General features: G+C 37.9%; 1 protein-coding gene across 3 annotated transcripts in view; it reads left to right on the top strand.

The window, feature by feature from the left end:
- Positions 1 to 3338: 3338 nt before the first annotated feature.
- Kras (KRAS proto-oncogene, GTPase) overlaps positions 3339 to 20746 on the top strand; it is a 31266-nt gene continuing 13858 nt past the window's right edge. For all 3 annotated transcript variants that reach the window (XM_004634564.3, XM_004634562.3, XM_004634563.3), the window contains exons 1-3: positions 3339 to 3456; positions 16435 to 16613; positions 17699 to 17858. In XM_004634564.3, the coding sequence (XP_004634621.1) occupies positions 3346 to 3456; positions 16435 to 16613; positions 17699 to 17858 (450 nt within the window). In that variant the 5' untranslated portion in view covers positions 3339 to 3345. The remainder of the gene's footprint in view (positions 3457 to 16434; positions 16614 to 17698; positions 17859 to 20746) is intronic.

Here is a 20746-nt window from a genome sequence, read left to right as displayed (position 1 = left end):
CTCCCGCACCTCGCCTCCCGCCGGCGCCCGGCCGCTGCCTTCGCCGCCGCATCCAGCATCCCTGGAGCGGGTGGAAACTTCTCCCCGGAGCGCAGGCCGGGCGGACCGCGGTCCTGCCCGGGGCGGAGGGGGCCGCGCGGGTCCGAGCGGAGGTCGCGTCGGGGGCCGGCGTCCGAGCGCGCCCCGAGACCACCGTTGGAGGTTATTGTGTTTGGGGGTAAAGATGCATCTGCCGCCGAGTTCCTGACGGCTCCCCTCCCCCCCTGCGCGAGCTGTGACATTGCTGTGGCCACAAAGGAGGAGGTGGAGGTAGAGATGGTGGTGGAAGAACAGGTGGCCAACACCCTGCACGTAAAGCCTGCGACCTGCAGTGAAAAGGAAAAAGTTAATCCCAGAAGGTCTGTTTTGTTTTGTCAAGTTAAAGCACAGGAAGCAAAACCCAAAGAGCAAAGGCAGGGCTCCCCCCCCCCCCCAGTCCAGTGCAGACAGCAGTGGTTATAATGGTCTGAAGTTTAATTTGCCTTTTCTGGTCCTTTCTTCTGTCTCTTCTATATTACGTTCGTCCTTACAGATTTGTTCCCTGTCCTAAAACAGTACTTACATAGTGTTTTTAAATTGACTTTAAAAAGGAGTTAATTGTAGCCACCAGACTACTAACTGTATGAAATAAATGCTCTTAGACCTGTGCATGTTCCAGGCGAAGTCATACGCCAGTCTTTCTAAGCCCATGTACAGGAAAGCAAGGGATTAAAAACCACAATGGCGTTTTCTAGTTGTCACACAGTGTATATGTTATGTTTGTCATGGAAAATCATCTAAACATCACCGAGGAAAAATGTCTGTTGGTAATAGTCGTCTCAGAATTACCCAGATGAATGGGGTCACTTTTAAGTGATGAAGGCCTGAAATGCTGGCTCCTGCATGTAATAGTGTAGAGATCAGATATGCGTGATCCCGGTGTGTTTACTTTGAGACTGTAGCCATCCACAAACGTATTTGACGTAAAGGGGTGTTAAACGGTAATTCAGGTTTATAATAAAAGTGAATACCTCGCCCCTTAACCAAATTGTTGGGTTCTAGTCCCAGTTGTATGTACTCCTTACTACCTTTCCTAACTATTGGTGAGGGTAACCCTTTCTGCTCTGTAATCTTCAGTGAAGCTCCTTTAGAACCCAGTTCCTTCGAATGGACTTAAATATTACATGGTTTTAAAAACCTGATGCAAGAATTATTTTCCCCCAGCAACAAACGTTGCATAAATAAGTAGACCAGAAGGTATGAGTCTCTGATTACACCTGCATGTACCACTCAGCTCCAGTGCAGTCTTTGTCTACAGGGAACCTTGTGCACTAGAGAACTCCTTTACATTCTTAAAAAGTACTGACGGTCTCAAAAATGTTTGATTTGTTTTGGGGGGGTTTAGCCGTATTTACCATATTAGAAAAAAAGAACTTTAAAACTGCATTTTTTCATTTAGAAGTAGAAATAATAAGTCTGTTATTTGATAGTGCGAATACATTTTTTAATGAAAAGTAACTTTTCCAAAAGCGAGCTAGAAATTAGAAGGGTGGCATTGTTTCACACTTTTAACAAATCTGTTTAATTATGTGCTTTAATAGGAGACATCTGCATTCAATCTATTGTGATCACAGTCTGAATAACTCTACTAGACACTTGTGAAAGGGTAGTGAAAAGGCTAAAGAACATCTTAATACTATTACGAAACAATTTTGACCGTTCAGAACTCCAAAAGAGGTTCCTGAATTGCGGTTACAACTTTTCAGACTTTTCTTTGGAGGGGTGGAGAAGTGGGGAGAGGGAATAACGCCTGCAGGGAGTTGAAGGACATATTTTTATGTGATTCTTTTCATCTCTCCATTCTCCTTATCCCCATTTGCTGTGGCCTATATTTGGGGTAAAACATACTGAAGGGTAAGATCCCCACTCAGCGGGCTTCATCGCAGCCCTAGAGAAACAACAGTGAGGGTGGCCCGGGCTGAGCAGGGGACAGAGTGGTCCTGCAGGGCTGTGAGGCAACAGTCTTCCAGTCTGTAGTCCTGTTTCTGAGGAAGCTCAGAAGTAAGGTGAGGTTAGTGCACTGGGACAAATTCTCTTTACTTTTCTCTTGGTGCCTATTTAGATAATTCTCAGTCTTCAATAAACAGGTCGCTTTGTGTGTTTACATCTAAAACTACTTGTATTCCACATGAGTGGGTGTGTCATTTTTTTCTGCATTTCTCTTTATTTGTAATTATATGTTCCATGAGGAAAAGGAATAAAATTAAACATATTTATTTTAGTTTTGAAAAGTTTAAGTAGCTGACTAAAAACTGTCAGACGTTCTTCTTCTCTATCTTGTGATCGTCAACAGTAGAAGTTGTATTGATTGCACCTGTTGAGAAATGATGCACCGGAAGTAAGTTAGTTGGATTACTCAGAAATGCACACTTACATCTTCAGAATTTTGTCATACTAAAAATAGTATTTATTTCTAAATTTTGTTTTCCTTGCACAGACCGCTGTTTAGCAGCACTAATATGCAAGTATGTATTGTGACTGGTGACCAGATCACTTATGCTGAATAGTTTGTCTAAAATTCTTGGTTTTCTGAGTTTTTACCTTTGTTTTTCTCGGGAGGCATTTTATTTCTCTTTGATGCAGTCCAACTTTAATCCTAGAAATCTCATGTAATTCTTGCTACCTATCCAGAACTATGATGATGTTTTTAAAAAGTTTTCCAGTCAGGCATGGTGGCACCCTGCTTATAACTCCAGCACTTAGGAGGCTCAGAAAAGGGTTGCTTCATATTTAAGGTTTGATTGGAGCTACATAGTGAGTTCAAGGCCAGCCTAAATACATAGACCCTGTCTCAGAGAAAAATGAAAAAAATGTTCATACTAGCTCCAACAAAGGTACTTTTAGAACATCTACTTCTAATTGTTGGAAGCTAGGATCAGCTAGGGATACTGCAAGGATAGGAGTGGTCGTAGCTGTCAGCAAGTAGTGCGGGTGTGTCTGTAGGGTGTAGAGCACTGTGGGAGACTCCTGTACTGAGGAAGTCATGGTGTGTCCCTGTGAGAGCCATTAGTTACTGCACAAAGCTAGTAGATAGAGCAACGTATTTTTCTTAAATATTGATGAGGGAGTTTGTAAATGAAGTATAATTCATTATAATCAGCTGAAGTTTTCATCACTGAATTTTAGTGTACCTTACAATTTTCCAAGTAAAGGTGAATTTGTGCTAAAGGCATTCGTAAGAGTATTTGATAGTATATTAACCTCATGTGTGGTACATGTTGTAATTTAGTAACATTTTCCTTATTTTTGTTATAAGGCCTGCTGAAAATGACTGAATATAAACTTGTGGTAGTTGGAGCTGGTGGCGTAGGCAAGAGTGCCTTGACGATACAGCTAATTCAGAATCACTTTGTGGATGAATATGATCCTACAATTGAGGTAAATCTTGTTTTAATACACATTTTATTTGTGCACAACCCTTCTTTGGTGCCAGAAAAGGTTTCTCTGATCACTTTCCTGAGTTCTTTGGACTGAGTAATTCCTAGGGGAAGGTACTGAGTTATCAGAAATGTGCTTGGGTTTCAAGACGAACTGAAGTTACAGTAGCCCTAGAGAGAGGAGCCTTCTTTCAGGAGAGTGCAAAGGTCTGTGAGGCTCACTTTTAATGATGTATGTGTATATTTGAATTGGAATAGTGCATGGAAGTTTTGGGAGGGGTGAAAATGTTAATTTTCATCTTATTTGTACCTAAAAATCATTCCTTTGACTGTAGCTTTCATTTGTGTAGTTTTCTTTGAATTTTGATGTCATGTATAGAAGTTAGATTGAATGTACCGGTAAAGTGTAATTATTTGATGATTGTCATTGTTTAAGCTTAATTAATATTTCTCTTTAACTTGAAAGTAATGGAGAACCTGCAGTTACCTGATACATTTTTAAAAGCTCATTCTTTGCCAAAGATGTGACTATATAAAAATACTACAATTAATCCTTACCCTTATTGTATGACCCTTTTTTAATTTACTAAAGAAAATATATTTTTTTCTTTTAAATAACAGTTTGATAAGTAAGCTGTATTATTTTCAGAGTGTTAGTTTCATGAAAATTAGCAAGGTGAAAAAAGCCAGTAGCAAATTGGTACCATAAAGTTCTGCAAGAGACGTTGCTAAGTCGGGTATATTTCATACTGTATTTGGCAGCACTTGACTACAATTATCCCAAGCTGATAAGGATTTATTTAATCCTAAAGAACTGCAAGAAATTCGTTAAATGTCTTGTTAGCTTGTTTTTGGAAGGTTATTATTAACATGTTTTATGAATAATCCAAATCTTCATGTTAAATTTATCATTAGTGAGGGTAGAAATATATCTCCTTTACTATGAAATACACTTATATTCTTAGGTTATTTTTTAGGCATCTTTCCTCCAGGTTGTGCTAAACTAATCTGTAGCTTTTATTTTTATTCTAATGTACCAGTTCTAAAAATCTGTCTTGAAGAATTTCTCAGATTTTTCTCTTAAGTCCCAAGCTGTGGAATCTAGAGCAAGTTGAAATTACCAGTTCAGATCTGTTCAAAGTTGGAAGAAACACTTTGCTCTGAGTTGATTCTAAGGCATGATGAGTGTTCTGAGGCCTTGGGAGAGTGTTTATGCATCTTAGAACTTCATGGATTGGATAGATTACCATCCTAAGGAAACGGCAGGTATTTTGGGAAGTACCAAGAAATGGAGAAATAATGCTTATTTGGAAATTTTTGACTTAAACAGGCAAGAATTTGCATTAGTACAAGGACAATCTAGTAAAAAGCAGCCTCCTGTGTAAGACTCTGTGTACCAAATTTAATTGAGACAATAATGTGCTATAGTACAGGTTTGGTTTTTTGTTTGAGAAGAAGTAATTCACCCCTTTCAATGTGTATTCCAAAATCAAACATACTTGGCATATGCCTACCATTTAAATCAGGTGTAAAGAGAATTTTTAGCAGAATGCAGGTTAAACATGTAAATTTTCTTGGGATTTGGAAGAATAGAATATTCAGTAGAGTAGCCCTTCATCTTCCCTGAATATCTGAGAAATTCCATTATGCTCTGTTTCTTATCAGAGGTCAGGAGTGCTGTACGAATGTGTGTATCATGAGGTCGTGAATGCATGAATGTGATGAAACACACTAGGAGCGTTCTTTCTCGAAGTTGTTAAAATGCAATATAAATCCTGAATAAATAAGGCCAGTAGGTGAGCCCTTGTTTATGGGGAAAGTAGAAAATGTTTATAAACTTACACTCGTAACTGTGATTATGATTTTTGCAAATATACAGTTGAATCTGGGAAGCACTATTTACCTGTCAGTTTTAAGACTGACATTCTCTCATGTAGTTTAGCCTTCTGGGGACAAGTGTCTGAAATTATCACTTAACCCCAAGTTATAGTGAGTCTGAGGAAACTGACACACCTTCATTCATGGTGGTGTTCAGCTAAAAGAAAGGCAAGAGAATTTAATAGACTTGGTGGATGAAACGTGACAACACTTACTGTAAAAATTCACTGCTGCTGTTAGGTTCTGATTGGCAAATGATGTGATCAGAGAGAAAAATTGAATGGCCATAGGCATTTCATATTTGGAATTCTCATCATTTTTCCTGCATTAAAATAAAATGGATAGTTTCCCTTGATGCCCTACACTTGTGACCCCAGCAGTTGGAAGCTAGGGGAGGAGCCTGATGACCTAACGGCCTACCTGGACTACACAGTGGGATTCTGTCTTCTTTCTGTGGAAAGAAAGCTGTAGAAGTTTAACCTAAGTAATACCTATTTTCTAGTGATTTAGCATTTGCACTAAGAAAATACTAATGTAAACAATAATTAAGATTTGTTAATATACTGAAATTTGAATTTGGCCTTCTGATGGCAACATAATGGCAGAGATAGAGTCGAGAATTAGGCATGGCCAGGCGTGGTGGTGTGTTCCTCTAGTCTCAGCATTCAGGAATTTGAAGCAGAAGGATCACTGCTAGGCCAGCATGGGTTACAAACTGGGCCCTATTTCAAAAACAATAATAAAAAAAAAGAATTAATTGTAAGAAATAGAGCATATGTAGAATCAGTGATATGCTTGTGTGAGTCACTCAGACTTCTGAAGATTTTGTCTTCAATGAAGTCCACTAAAGTGTTTCAAAAAGTAATGACATAACTTGTTAGTGATGTAAGACTATTACAAACTCATAGCAAGTTGGCTAGAAATGTTTTTATATTATAGAGATAACAGGTTATGAAGACATAGTCCTTAAAATCAATTTTCCCAGGTAGAACTTAGTGTAAGAAAACAATTGTCTTAAAAAAAATAGGTAGTTGTAGAGATTAAGTAATTAGCAAATATATATTGAGCATCACACATAAAAAATGCTCATAAAAATAGAGCAAGAAGTAATTTTCTCAGCTCTAGTTCTCATGAAATCTGTATACTTTTGTTAAGGTGGTCTTCATAATACAGTTCAAGTACTATATTATGCCCTTTGATGAAACAGTTATTTAATAAGGAGACGTGAATTCATAACTGGATTCATTTGTTTCATCATGTGTTGGCCTAGGTGGTATTTAAGGCTTATCAATTTCTCTACTTTGTGTTTTCATGTTAATGCAGAATTCTACTTGCAGAATAAAGTTTTTAGATTATACTGAGGAAGTCTAATGTTAAACCAATATAGAAGAGCAGTATAAGAAAAGCCAACTTACCTTATACACTGTTATTCTTCTGTTTTTTATATCAATATCAGTGAGGCATGGGCCGGTGCCTTTTCCCAGTAGAGAAAATGTTCATTATTGGGGATATTTTGGTTTTCCCAGCTTGGTGAGGAGGAGGGCTGCTGATAGCATCTGTAGGGACCAGTAATGCATTTGGACTTCCCTCCTTGTTCAGGGTGTTCAGGGCAGCTTCCATACCGCAACAGTACCCAGGTCAAAATGTTAATGATTCTGAGAGTGAGACCTGGTATGTGTGACATGTAGCTTTAAATATCTCTTAAGTTGTCAAATCTGTTCCTTTAAATTTTGTATTAGTATCCAAACATAATGTAGGCTTAAGCTTTATCTTTTGTAAAGCTAATATGCATTATGATAGCTTTGTCTCTGTTGTATTAAAACATTGTATTTTTAAAGTAAGATACAGCAGTTGTGTAAGCGTATTTCTCTTCCAGGCTGTGGCCAGCTCTTCCCCCCTTTGTGAGTGCCCTCTGCTGGTGACTTGTTTGCTTTATGAAACATAACAATGAAATCGCAGATTTGGATAGTTTTCTGTGGTGACCTGTGGTGATAACCTGTAGTTGTATCAGTTTGCAAATACATCAGCTTTATTTTGAAGTTTTTTTAAAAAAGTCAAGTAGTAATTGTACTCAGTTATTATTGCTATAAAGATTATTGTGGGGACTAGTTAGGCCTTTCTTATTAAAGAAGTAGGTAAATTCTGTATATTTAAGAAAGGAAATGGTAGTGTATAGAACATAGCGTATTTCTATTGGTAACATTGATTGGCTTTATTTTGTCAGAAAGATCAAAACCTGTGGTGTCTCTGAATTTCTCTGCCTCCCTTCCAGAGCTAACTTGGAGTGTAAGCCTTGCAGGATGTTATAGTGTTTTTAGGAAACGATGAAGGTGCACATTCTGCAGATTTTTCTAGGCTTATGGATTAGCTGTGAAGCATCTGCTTTTTGGAATATTCCAAAATTCAGGTGCTATAGTTAGGTCAATTAAGTATTTACTTATTACTTAGGCTTCATTGTTAAAATTTATTAGGAATATTTTACTTCAGAATTTTGTAAATGAAAAGCTTTAGAAATGTGTAAGTGGAAGTTGATAGTAGAAATAAGTCAAAGGTTAAAAAATGGTTTTTTATGGTCAGGTGTGGTAGCACATGCCTGTAATCATCCCAGTGGCCCTCAGGAGGCTGAGGCAGGAGGATCACTTTGAGTTTAAGGCCAGCCTGGGCTACATAGTGAGTTCAAGACCAGCCTGGACTGACTACACAGTAATACCCTGTCGAAAAATTTTTAGGAAAAAATTTTTTTTTGTGATTTGGCATTTCCTAAGGTCCTGGTTTTAACAATGCGGCTAACTCCATAGTTCAGAAGATGTTATGTTATTCAGTGCTCACTTTGTAGCATGTCATCTTTATGCTCCCTGGAGATGTATTGAGGAACAGAGGGACAGATCTCTGCCTTCATGAAGGTTTCAGGTCTTAGATACATTTTGAAGACGAGTATATTAAGTAGTGACCCAAGGCTTCATACTTTAGCAGAGCATTAAATAGCTTCATGTCTTACCTTTACTGTCTTTTAGTCCTTAGGATCATGAAATGTACATTATTGTAATCTTAACATACAAAATTTAGTAGAAATGAATAGTAAAGATAAAGCTTTGAGAGGATTAAGGAGAGACATAGCAAATATCAGAGAACTTTTTCAATTATGTTCTGAAAGACTTTAGAACTAAGGTTGAAAAATAGGAAAATAGTACAATGAATGACTTAATCCTTCAACTAGATTTCCTAGCTAATATCTGCCTTAATGGCTTTCTCTAGATCTATGTGTGTATGTCTCTATCTGGCTGTATAAATTTATATACACACATGGATACATACTCTTATTTTCCCTTAGCTGTTGTGAGAATAAGTTATACTTCTTAAGATCCTTTATCTCTGAACTTCTGTGTTTTGAGAAAGATTTTTATCCTGCTTGCTGTCCTCTTTCATTGAAGTTTTATTGGAGTATAATCATGCTTATGAGTTTACATTTGGTCAAAGGCTACTTTTGCATCATAGCGAGTGAGTTAAGAGGTCACAACAGAGACCAAAACCATAAACTGTTTACTATCTGGACCTTTACAGAAGTTTGTTGTTTGTATTCGTTTGTATGAGCACAGACTCATGAACTGTTTATTCACTTTGTTGAAGTTCATTATTGCAGTTACTGATTTTGATGCTCAGATTTGCTTTGACAGCCAGTGAGATCCTTCTCAAGCTGGTCTGTGTATCCTTCTGACCTGTTCTCATCAGTGTTTAGCTCTACCTTCTCTGGCACAGTGGTTCCAGGTTCACCTCTTCTTTCCCTATTCCCACCCTGCATTCAGCTGTTTACTCCAGGAGCCCTACTTCCTTTTTAATAGGGATAGTAGAGAAATCAAGACCTGGATGTGAGGTGTGTTCTTTGCTCCTGGAATATTGTTTCAGGTCTCTTCAACACAGAACTGGGAAACTTAGCTTGTAATTAAAAAATCACAAGTTCATTATTCTTGCTTTCTTTCCTCTATATCTTTTTACCATAAAAACCTTGATTCTGTGATGTGTAATTATTAATGTGAAACTGCATGCTCTGAAATAAAGATGGTAATGTGAGGTTTTTTGTTTCATTTTGGTTTTTTGAGACAGAGTCTCACTATGTACTGCAGGCTGGCCTTGAACTTACATCGTAGCCCAAGCTCCTCAGACTCACAGCAGTCCTTTGCTTCAGCCTCCCAAATGCTGGAGTTACAGGTGTGCACCACCACGCACAGTGATGATGTCAAACTTAAGTCTTGGTTCTTGCACTGTTGCCTTAAGTGACAGAGACTGAGTGAATTGTTAAGTTTCCTTACCTCTAGAATTAGTATGAAAGACTCAGGTAGCTGGATGCCATGATGGTCTTGCTTGTAATCCCAGCACCTTGGGGAGGCTGAGTCAGGAGGATTACAAGTTTGATGACAGTTTAGCAAGATCGTATCTCAGAGTTAATGTGTTTAAGCAAAGAAACCTAAACAGTAAAAATACTGAGCTACCTGGCTGTGTACAAATGAAGATGCCTTTAACAAAGATACAAGACAAAGGAAAACTTGGTTCAACTAATGGGAAGTAAGTTTACATACGAATTAGGAAAAAGTAACATTCAGATAGGATTGAGAAGCAAACTGAAAGTATAAGTAGCTAGCCTGTCTCCAAATAAATAAATGCCATAAACATAAAATGATGTTTAATCATTAATGTAATACAGGTTCAGCCAGTAACATTTTGTACTTTCATATTTATTAAGATCAGCTCTGGAGAAATTTGTACTTTTTATGCTTTAATAAGACAAACTCTTACAAACTTTTTAGAAGTCAGTCTGGAAATACATATCAAAATTTAAACTACATGTCCTTTGATGAGGTAACTTCTCAGAAGTTTATACCAAGATTTAGTTGGGTAGTTGATTAAAATGTATATACAGGAATTCTTATTGCAGTACCGATCCTGATTTTTTAAAAAAGGGAAATAACTTACATGTCTACAAGTAGAAAATGAGTGAAATAAATTAGATATGTGTATACAAAGTGTAAGTTGTTTACAAGGAGTAGGTAAGAGTTTGTGTATTGACACTGAAAAATGTCCGTTATGTACGAGAAGCTGGGCGTCAGCATGTTGTGTTGAATTCTGTTTATCTAAAAGCAGACTGAAATACTCTCATTCTCTGTGGTATTTTAGTTCTTTGAAATCGGCATTTAATATTGGGAGTGGAGGAAAATAAAATGTTAATTTTGGAGAGAGAAAAGGCTACAAAAGTGGTAGATACTACTAAACTATTTTCTACTTTCCTGTTTTATTGAGTGATGCAGATACACTCTTGGATTAAAGAAATGGACATAAAGACCAAGTAATGAATAACTTGAGAGATATATAAAACATGAAAATTATGTTGGCATCTGTACTTATTAAGATTTGATTTGTGATCATTCCAGGCTTGTATTCTTACCTGGACATCAAACAGTAATTTGCAGGAGAGAAGCATGTGACTTCAACAGGTTACGGATTATAGTTATAACATCTTTATCTTCTAAATCTGTTTTGCAAGTTTTTCTTGAGTTTATCCAAAACTTTTCAACTAGTGACAGTTTTAGCTGTGGCGGCACCATCTGCATTCCTAGTTGCAGTTTATGAGCATAGTTTTGCCAGTTTTATCTTCTAAGTATTGCTCAGATCTCTGTTCTGCATCCATACTGCTGCTGCTGTCTTAGTTCACTTTCTGTCCTTTCTCCTAGTAGTTTAATAACACACCTCTTCAGTCTGCATTGCCCGCCCACCTGACCCTCCCAGCTCCCGCCCTCCCTTCTTCCCTCCTTCTTCCCCCCCATCCCTCTCTCTCCTTCCCTCCCTTCCTCTCCAGCTCTCTTCTGTTTTAACATTTATGGAAGCCAGAAATGTAGTATAGAAAACAAATCACAGTAGATATTTTAAAATGTGGAACCTAACAAGGAGAATTTGTTAATTAGTTGGAAGGCTGAAAAGCAAGAGGACACTGAGGTGACACAGTAGCAGTAAGAAGTAGCTATTACCCTTCAAGGATTCAGGGACCCCAGAGAAGATTTTGGGTTATTAGATGTAGCAGTTCACCGGAGAGGCCTGATTCTGCTGGGGCTGAAGCCTGTGTGACGGAAGGGGATGCTTCACACTGCTACTGGTGGTTCAGGTGGATGTGATGAGGCAGTTTCTAGGAGCGTCAGAACTTCATATCCCTTTGCGTGATTTGTCTTAGTCGTACTAGCGGTGAGCATAATTTTCTCCCTGCATACTTAAAAACCTCTCAGTGATTATTGGTGTACAGTGGCATTAAAAGTTCCATAATTATGGCTTACTTGACCCTGTATAATTTGGCTCTGCTTGACTGTCCATTTTCACTTCTTGCTACTTACCTATTATATCACAGGTGAAATTATTATTGAACTTCTTGGTTTCATGTATTCATCTTGCTTTTTCATGTGTTTTGTACATTTTCTTTGTTCCTTCCTACCTGGAATGGTGCTACCTTTTTTTTTTTTTTTTTAGCGGAACCAGGGATTGAACTCAGGCCCTTGCGCTTGCCAGGGAAGCACTTATTCCACTGAGCCATCTCCCCAGCCCCTACCCTGTCTTTCTTTAGTCAAGCAAAGTTGACCTCTTGTGTCATGTCATTATACTTCATCCTGCTTATAGTGTTAATTCAGTCTATTTCAATTGTCTGTTTACATCTATTTCTCTACCAGTAGACTCAGTTCCTTCAGAAACCATAAACAGATAAAGTATCCTTTATCTGAAATGTTTGGGATTAGAAGTATTTGATACTTTGGAGTTTTCTGGATTTGGGAATGTTTGTGCAAACTTTACTATTTGAATATCCCTGATCCAAAAATTCAAATTTTGGATATATAAGAATGTTCCTGACTCTAGATATTCATACTGTGGTTACTTAACCTATAATGCCTTAGCATAGAATGTGACACTTAGGTTTTCAATAACTACTCCTGATACAGCAAAGAATGGGTAGGTAGGTGGCAAGGAACTCATGAACCTATTCACATATACCAAATTACTCATGTCTTCCTCTTATTGTAACATACTAGGCCGCAGCGCATATTTCTATCTGACTTTGAGAACTAACCTTTGATGACTTAATAACTAGTAGTTTGTGGTCAGCAAGATAGCTCAGCAGACTAAGTGCCTACTTAGGCAAGCGCAGGGAGCGGAGTTCAATCCCCGGCAGTGGTGCCGTGCTAGCCACACCCTGGGCACACTGAGCCAGCCACTGAGAGCAGGCGTGGTGGCACATGCCTGTAATCCCAGCACTGGGGAGGCTGAAAACAGGAGGATCACTACAAGTCTGAGCTGTGTAGTGAGGTCCTGTACCAAATACATTAAAAAATAATAATAACCAGTAGTGTGGAACACATCTTTATGATGGATTCAAATAATTTTTTGTAAGAGTAACATAAAATATTGGAGCATTAAAAGAGTAAATTTCTTATTTCCTCCTATAGATGTTCTTATAATACTTAACACATTAAGAAAACTGCAAAGAATTTCAGAAATACCCCTCTACACCGATAATACATTAGCTAATATTTAGTAGTCCTAACTGTACTAGCAGAAGCGCCTGATAGAATCAAAAGTCTGAAGGTGGAGATTAAGTGAGATAATGCTTGTAATACTCGTATCACAGTATCTGACATATAAGAGCTCTGTAAATGTTGACTGTTGTAATTACTGCTCAGAGCAGTAGGGCCTAGGTGTGGTGGCACATGCCTGTAATCCCAGCTCCGCAGGAGGGTGAAGCAGGAATATCATACATTCAAGGCTAGCTTGGGCAATTTAGTGAGAACTTGCCTCTCAAGAAATAAAAGCAGCTGGGGTGTGGCTCAGTGGTAAGAGTGCACCTGGGCTCAATACCCAGCCCTGTTCCCCAAAAAGTATTATGATTCCGTTTAGAAAAGTTACTACCTGTAGTTTCTTTAGAGTTTTTGTCTACTGTATCTTGAATCAGACTTACTGCCTGGATTGGAAACGAAGTTAAGTTGGTTAAACCAAGTTAAAAGGTGAGCATGTGAATATTTGGTCAGTACTCACTATAATACAAAATGACAAACTGCTTTTCTGGTCAGTGAGTTTATCCTAGAATGATTTTGCCTGAGCTTTCAAATTTCTTTTAATCTATCTGCAGATAAGTTTCTGTTCATGAAAACAGCATTGAGAAGCTGTTACGAGAACATTCAGAGGCAAATGGTAAACTAGGATATACAATACTTCCCTAAAAATCAGAAGTTAATGTAAAAAACAGGTGAAAATAGGGTATACACTTAATGCTATGTGGAAAAGTAATATATTGACCACTATTTGTGTATCAGCTAGCTTTGTCTATAGCTTTTGGCTACATTTGCTTTAACTCTTCCCTTGTAAGACACAAGCTTAATAGAACTTTCTTCTCCCTAATCTTAAACTCTTCCTTGTAAATATTTTTAAATCTCTGTATTATTTTGGTTACATTTTCACAGAGTAGTTTTCATATTGTACGCACCCCAAAGGTACCATTTATTTCATTGTGCATAGTATTTTGTAACTTAAACTTTGTAATTTCATTCTTAATCAAATTAATAATATCTTAAACTTTTACTTGTTTTTGTAAGACATTTTAAGATTTTTTTTTTTTTTTTTTTTTAATGTGTGTGTGGCTGGGTAACTGTAGTGCGCACTGGTACATACAGGACGAGAACTGAACAATGGTAGGGGAGAGAAGACTTTTGGTCACTTCTACATCATCTGAGTCACACCTGGGCAATAACTTGAGTATAAAACGCTATACCCTTAATTCCTGCCTTTTTATTATTTTTCAAAAATACTGGTTTTGGGTTGGAGGTGGAGCACTTGCCTAGTATGGAGAGGCCCTGGGCGTTCAGTCCGTGTCCCCCCCCCCCATACACACAAACTGACCTTTTAAAAAACAGAACTCAGGTTTTCAGTTTATAACCTTCAAATTCTTTCAAGTAGTTAAATCAAGTGAGTAGGTTAAAACTGTCAAATGTTTGTTTAAAAGCTTCATTAGAAAGTGTATCCATCTTTTTTTCCTGACTGCTTTTTTATTTATTTATTTATTTTTCTTCTTTTTTTCTTTGAAACATAGTCTCGCTGCAAAGTTCAAACTCCTAGTGATCTTCCTGTCTCAGCCTCCCCAGCCCTGGGATTGCAGGCATGTTCCACCACACCAGACTCAGTGGTGGGCTGAGCAAGCTCCAAGAGCAGGGCTCGCTCAGCATGCAAGACTGGGGATCAAACCCTCATCCTTGCACTTGCCAAAGCAGGTGCTTAGTCTGCTAAGCTAACTCGCTGGTCCTATAAAAAAATTTTAATGAAATCTAAAGAAAGAAACTGATTGCAGCATCTAGTATTGGCACCGTGAGAGAAGCAGGAGATAGGTCTCCCGTAATCATCTCCATCAAAGACAGCCTCTCAACGTCTTTTGTTGTATTTGCCACCAGGTTGTAAGTATAGACATACAGATGCATTTATACAACTACGTACACATTTGGTTGGGGTGATACCATATATGTATGTACCTTTGTGTTCTCCTTATACTGTGAACAGTTTTGAACACTTTACTAAACTCATGGCTTGGCCTTCCCCCACATGATGCAGTGGCCCACAAAGTAACTTGTGTCCTCAGGGCAGTTACGTCTTGCAGGACAACAAGAAATAGTATCTTTATGTGTACTTTATACCTGTTGTCAGCTCTGCCTCTTACCCCACGGCTTCATGTGATACTATCCCCTTTCCTTATTTTTTGAGGCCTATTTTGGTAGAGTATGTGAAATTTTAAGTATCAGTATCACTTAAAAGTCAGAGGAAAATCAGATCTTTGTTTCAGGATCCTGCTGACGCGCCACACTCTGCGTGCGCTTGACGCACCACACCACATGTGTGCGTGCGTGCAGGCGATACACGCCGCTTGTTGAGCTTCGCGTCTCGGGCATGCTCGGGACGCACTCTGCCACTGACAGCGCCGCCAGCCCTCTGACTAGTCGTACAGTTGCATAGTCTTGAAAATCTCCGTGTCCTTCTCTCGCTCTCCTTTCCCCCACCCTCTCTCCTCCTTTCTCTTTTCTTTCTCTGCTTTCCCCACCTCCACCTCCATCTTTTTAATAGAAGGCTCTCTGAGTTTGCAGGCGCAACAGTTGTGCCCTTTAAATACCCATCCGGTGGTTAGATACTGTTTCCAGGATTTTCTTTCACAAGTGGGTAAGGCCATTAGAATCCCATTTATTGACTATTCTGGTGTGTATTCTTTTGACTATAAATAAAGCAGATTTGTGACAGTTACTTGTAAATTGATTTTTCTTGGATATAAATTATCCTGTGTGATAGAATTATAGAAGTATTCTATTTTGGTAATAATTTCTTCCAGGTAGATTTTTTTTATTACCAGTATACAGTTCTGTTCTTGATTCTCCATATGACAGTTTTTAAAAATCACTCTTGTAGAAAGAGCCACATAACCCAAAATTTACCACTATAGCCATTTTGAGTGTGTAAGTTAGTGATATCAGGTATATTCAAAATGTTGCAGCACCACTACAATGTTGTGTAACTGTCTGTTAACAGACAGGTTGTTTCTACATTTTGCCTATGGTAGAGGCTGTCATAGACACTGGTGTACAGATACCTCGAGTCTACTTTCTTTTCTAGTGACGTGCCTTGGAATGGAACTGTTGAAGAACATCGTAATTCTACTGTTAACTTTGCAAGGAGCTGCCAAGCTATTCTCCAGTATAGCTGAACCATTTTACATTCCCAGCAGCGCTGCTGTTGAACGATTCCAGTTTCTCACATCTTCTCACCTACACTTGTTATTTTCTGGTACTGTTGTGTTTTATTTTTATTTTGCAACAGTGGCCATCCTTACAGGTGCTAGGGAGTGTCTCACAGTTCTGCTTTACAGAGGCTCATGAGGACCTCAGCTATCTTTTTATGTGCTTATAGGCCATTTGTGTATCTTGGAAGAAATATTTGCGTTCTTTGCCCATTGTGATAGGGTTGTCTTTGTGTTGTTGTATGCAACACCTTTTTAAAGGGTGCACTATCTATAATAATCCAGACTGTGTTTCTCCCTTCTCAGGATTCCTACAGGAAACAAGTAGTAATTGATGGAGAAACCTGTCTCTTGGATATTCTCGACACAGCAGGTCAAGAGGAGTACAGTGCAATGAGGGACCAGTACATGAGGACTGGGGAGGGCTTTCTTTGTGTATTTGCCATAAATAATACTAAATCTTTTGAAGATATTCACCATTATAGGTGGGTTCAAGTCAAATATAATAAGATAGCATTGAGAAGTAATTGTAGCTTTCATTCATTGTTTCCTAATTGCAATGCATATATTATCTAATTTAAATTTTAAAATAACTTCTGTGAGGTACGTAACATTCCCACTTTACAAGTGAGGTTCCTGAGAATCGGTAGCTGAGTAACTTGTTCCAGATGGTATCAGTGGCAGTAGTGGTGCTGGGTTGAAACCTAGGCCTGCTCAACTCCAGAGACTTCTGTGTTGTTATGCACACTCCATGTGCAGCAGTAGATGGCTTTTAATTGAACAGTGTAATAATTTCAGAGTTGCCCATATAGAAACACAAGTCTTTCCATTTGTCACTTTCTTTTTGTGAAAGTACAGTTCTCTTATCCACAGTTTCACTTAGATTCAACTGGGGTCTGAAAATATTAAATGGAAAAAATTCAGTAAGTAATCAGTTAATGAGTTTTATGTAGCCTTTATTACGACAGGTTGTTGTTTTATTAATTATTGTTAGTATGTTATGTCTGATTCATAAATTAGACTTTGTAATTAATGTGCATGTCTAGGATACAACAGTGTATAGAGAGTTTAGTACTGTCTGCCATGTCGAGTCCATGGGAGGGGCTGGGGAGATGGCTCAGTAGAATAAGTGCCTGCCTGGCAAGCGCAGGGTCCTGAGTTCAATCCCCAGTGCTGGGGGGAGAAAAAAGGAGTCCATGGAAGGTTCTGGCCACGTGTACCCCATGGTAAGAGGTGATTACCGAAATGTGAAAGTTACATTAACTCTGTACTTCATATTTCAGTAAACATATACAATTTTAAGTTAGGTTCAGTATTTTCTCTCTAATCATGATCTACGTGCATGTGAACCTGTTAGAGTTTTACTGTGCCTCTGCAGGTAACTAGAAAATAACCAGTAAGGAAATTTGATAAGGTAGAGATTAGGAACTATATGAAAAGTATTCATAAGGTAAAAGTTGTGGCAAAATGCAGAATTTTGTAAGGCAAAATTTAGGACTTATGACATGACATTTTTTGAATGATTTTGGGGTTTACTAATACCTCTACCATAACTTTTTTTCTTTCTCAGAGAACAAATTAAAAGAGTTAAAGACTCTGAAGACGTACCTATGGTCCTAGTAGGAAATAAATGTGATTTGCCTTCTAGAACAGTAGACACAAAACAAGCTCAGGACTTAGCAAGAAGTTACGGAATTCCTTTTATTGAAACGTCAGCAAAGACAAGACAGGTAAGTAAATCTGGAGTAAATATGAATGTGTTTCTGACAATACATATCATGATTTTAATCATTAATCATGTTTATTAATATATATTCTGGGAGTATCATTTTGGAGACAGGCAAGAACATTAATAAACATACACAGCTGCTAGCATACTGCTGTTATATATTAAATCACTTAATGTAACTTACTGAATTTTTTCTATTCTAAGATAGGAAATGAAACAAGGTTAAATGTTTTTATTGAGAGCAGTGCTTAATCTAATGATCATGATACTATTGGCTGAAAATTTTAATTCTGAAATCATCTCATGTTTAGGAATCAAGAAAGGTAGAGATTTTTCTGTTTTATTCCTGAAGACAAAGAATGAGAACAAATTCTATGTTTCCTGTTTTGGAAGGACTTTTCACAGAATTAGATTTTTTGCTTCTAGAGTTGTTTGTGTTGTGTTTGCAGAGTTTTGGCATGGAAGAATTTTTTTGAGGTATTTTTTGTTTTTGAAGCAAAGGACAACTTAAAAAGTATGTAAAACTTTTCAGCTAATCATTAGTTCACTGTTCTGACAAAAGACCCCTCTAAATTAAAATTGAATTTTGTTTCAAAACTCAGTTTTTAAAATTACTTTTTCTCTGGGTAAAATAATTTCAGTTGATATTATTTAAATAGATTTTTGTGTGAAATAAATGTAACATAAGGAAAAATATTCTAGAAACAAATATATAAAGACATGATGGAATACAATTTCCATTGTAATAGATTAATTTAATTTGTTTTGTGCTTTTTCTAGTTACAAGTAGAAGCCAAAAACAATGATTCTCTAAAACTTGTTAAGTTTAAAATTGTCAGCTGGGACATATACCTTGTGTCCCTAGCAGGACATCATATGTACCCCTTGCTTGTACAAATTTGGTACACAGAGAAAAAAAAGACAGAGAATTCTCTTTTAAGTGTTTCCCTGTCTTTTGGCCATCATGCAAGTCCACTGTGTATGGCGGCCTTGCTGACAGCTCCTCGTACATTAAAGGAAGACTTGGTGTGCACCACTTCATACCCAAGGAAGGCTTTGTTCAAGTCCATTCCCAGATTCTACAGATTGGGAAGAGGCTTGGTTTTTACTTTCTTTTTACTCATCTTCTTTGACCAGTTAACTCAATTTTCCTCAAGAGAAGGAACTCAGAAAACACAATTGTAACATTTTTTTCTCCTAGTATTTTGTTAAAAGTTCAGATATAAAATTTGGAAGAATTTTATTGAACACATTTGCAAAGCTAATGCCTAAATTCTACCATTCACATTTTATTATGCCTGCATTCATTAAAATTGTTAAAAGGTGAATTTGAGGCTAGTAAGCTTTAGTTGTTGTGAAAAATCACGAGACTCCCTAATACAAAAGGCTGCAAGACAAGTGCTTTTGTACTTCAGCACGCATGCACGTGTGTATAGTATAAGACAGGTGGTGGGCTGGTTCAAAGCCAGGTTCTGATTCTGTGGGGTTCTGAGACCTGTGAATCGTGCATTTCCAACAAGTCCCCCATGGTGCTGATTTTGGTACACAGATCACTGTGTGGGAAGGCAAGAGTGACATCCAAGGGTCGTCTGGATCCCACAGTGTTTTTTTTCTCTACTGTCATGGACAAAAGTAAAATGTGGCTCGCTCTCCTTTCATTGTATGATTGCTGCCTCAGACATGCTGATTGATTCTTGCTGTTTGACATTCATGCTTTAATGTACCGCAACATTCATAATTGATCAGAAAATTACCAGTCTTCCTTTCAAAATAAGTTTTTAGGTTTTATACTGTTTTGTGGCCTTGGTATTTTTAGTTTTAGAAAGGTATGTGATATAGATACAAATTAGCCTAAATCTACTTTTAGAAATTTAGGTGGATCATTTTAATAGGTATCATTATTATTATTATCATCATCATCATTTGTCTTTTTGAGACAGGGTCTCACTATGCAGTTCAGGATGGCCTTGAACTCACTTTGTAACCCAAGCAGGCCTCAAATTCTTCGAGATCCTCCTGCCTCAGCCTGAGTGTTGAGATTATAGGCTTGTGCCACCATGCCCAGCTTACCCTGTCTTAATTCTTTATGTAGAACATGCTGATGAACTATATAGCTTAGGCTTTTTTGTTTGTTTTGTTTTGTTATCAAGTGGACTTTTTGATTTGATTAGACATGAATTTGCTGGGCTGGCGAGAGCTTGGCCGAGTACGCGCCTACTTAGGCAAGTACAGGGACCAGGGTTCAATCTGTAAGAACACATGCTGCGCCGGCCCCACCCAGGGCACATGGAGCCCATGACCCCGACAAGGTGTGGGGGTGTGAGCCTGTAATCCCAGGCCTGGGGAGCCTAAAAACAGGAGGATCACTGCAAGTCACTTCAAGTCTGAGCTGTGTAGTGAGACCCTGTACCAAATATATAAGATTGGGAGGGAAAAAAGGGAGAGAAGCAAATTTGCTTTTAAACGTTGATTCACCTTTTATTTTTGAAGTTAATTCAATATTTATATGCTTTTGGAAGACTTTGAAGAGCTATTCCAAATAGGTTTTTTTTTTTTTTTATACACAGTATGTACATTTTAGTGAATTTTACATCTCCAGTTTTTGTGAAGATTTGAAGCCCTATCTTTTGCAGAGTATTTCATTACTCATCTATTATTTGGTTTGTCATTTGAATAAAATATGAACAGCCTCATTATATCTTTCCTGCTACTTAGCCAGTGTCTTAATGTTTGGTCTTACTCATGAGCTGAGAGCATGAACACTGCAAAGAATTCCATTCATCCTCGCACCCAAAGAATGCTCACTTAGAAGTTCTGGCAGCTAAGGACTGGCAGCTTTTCTGTAAAGGATCAGATACTAATTATTTGGGGCTTGGAAGGCTGCAAGTG

Source organism: Octodon degus, unplaced genomic scaffold, assembly GCF_000260255.1.
Source record: "Octodon degus isolate 3935 unplaced genomic scaffold, OctDeg1.0 scaffold00064, whole genome shotgun sequence".
NCBI lineage: Eukaryota > Metazoa > Chordata > Mammalia > Rodentia > Octodontidae > Octodon > Octodon degus.
This window is presented reverse-complemented; position numbering and strand designations above follow the sequence as displayed.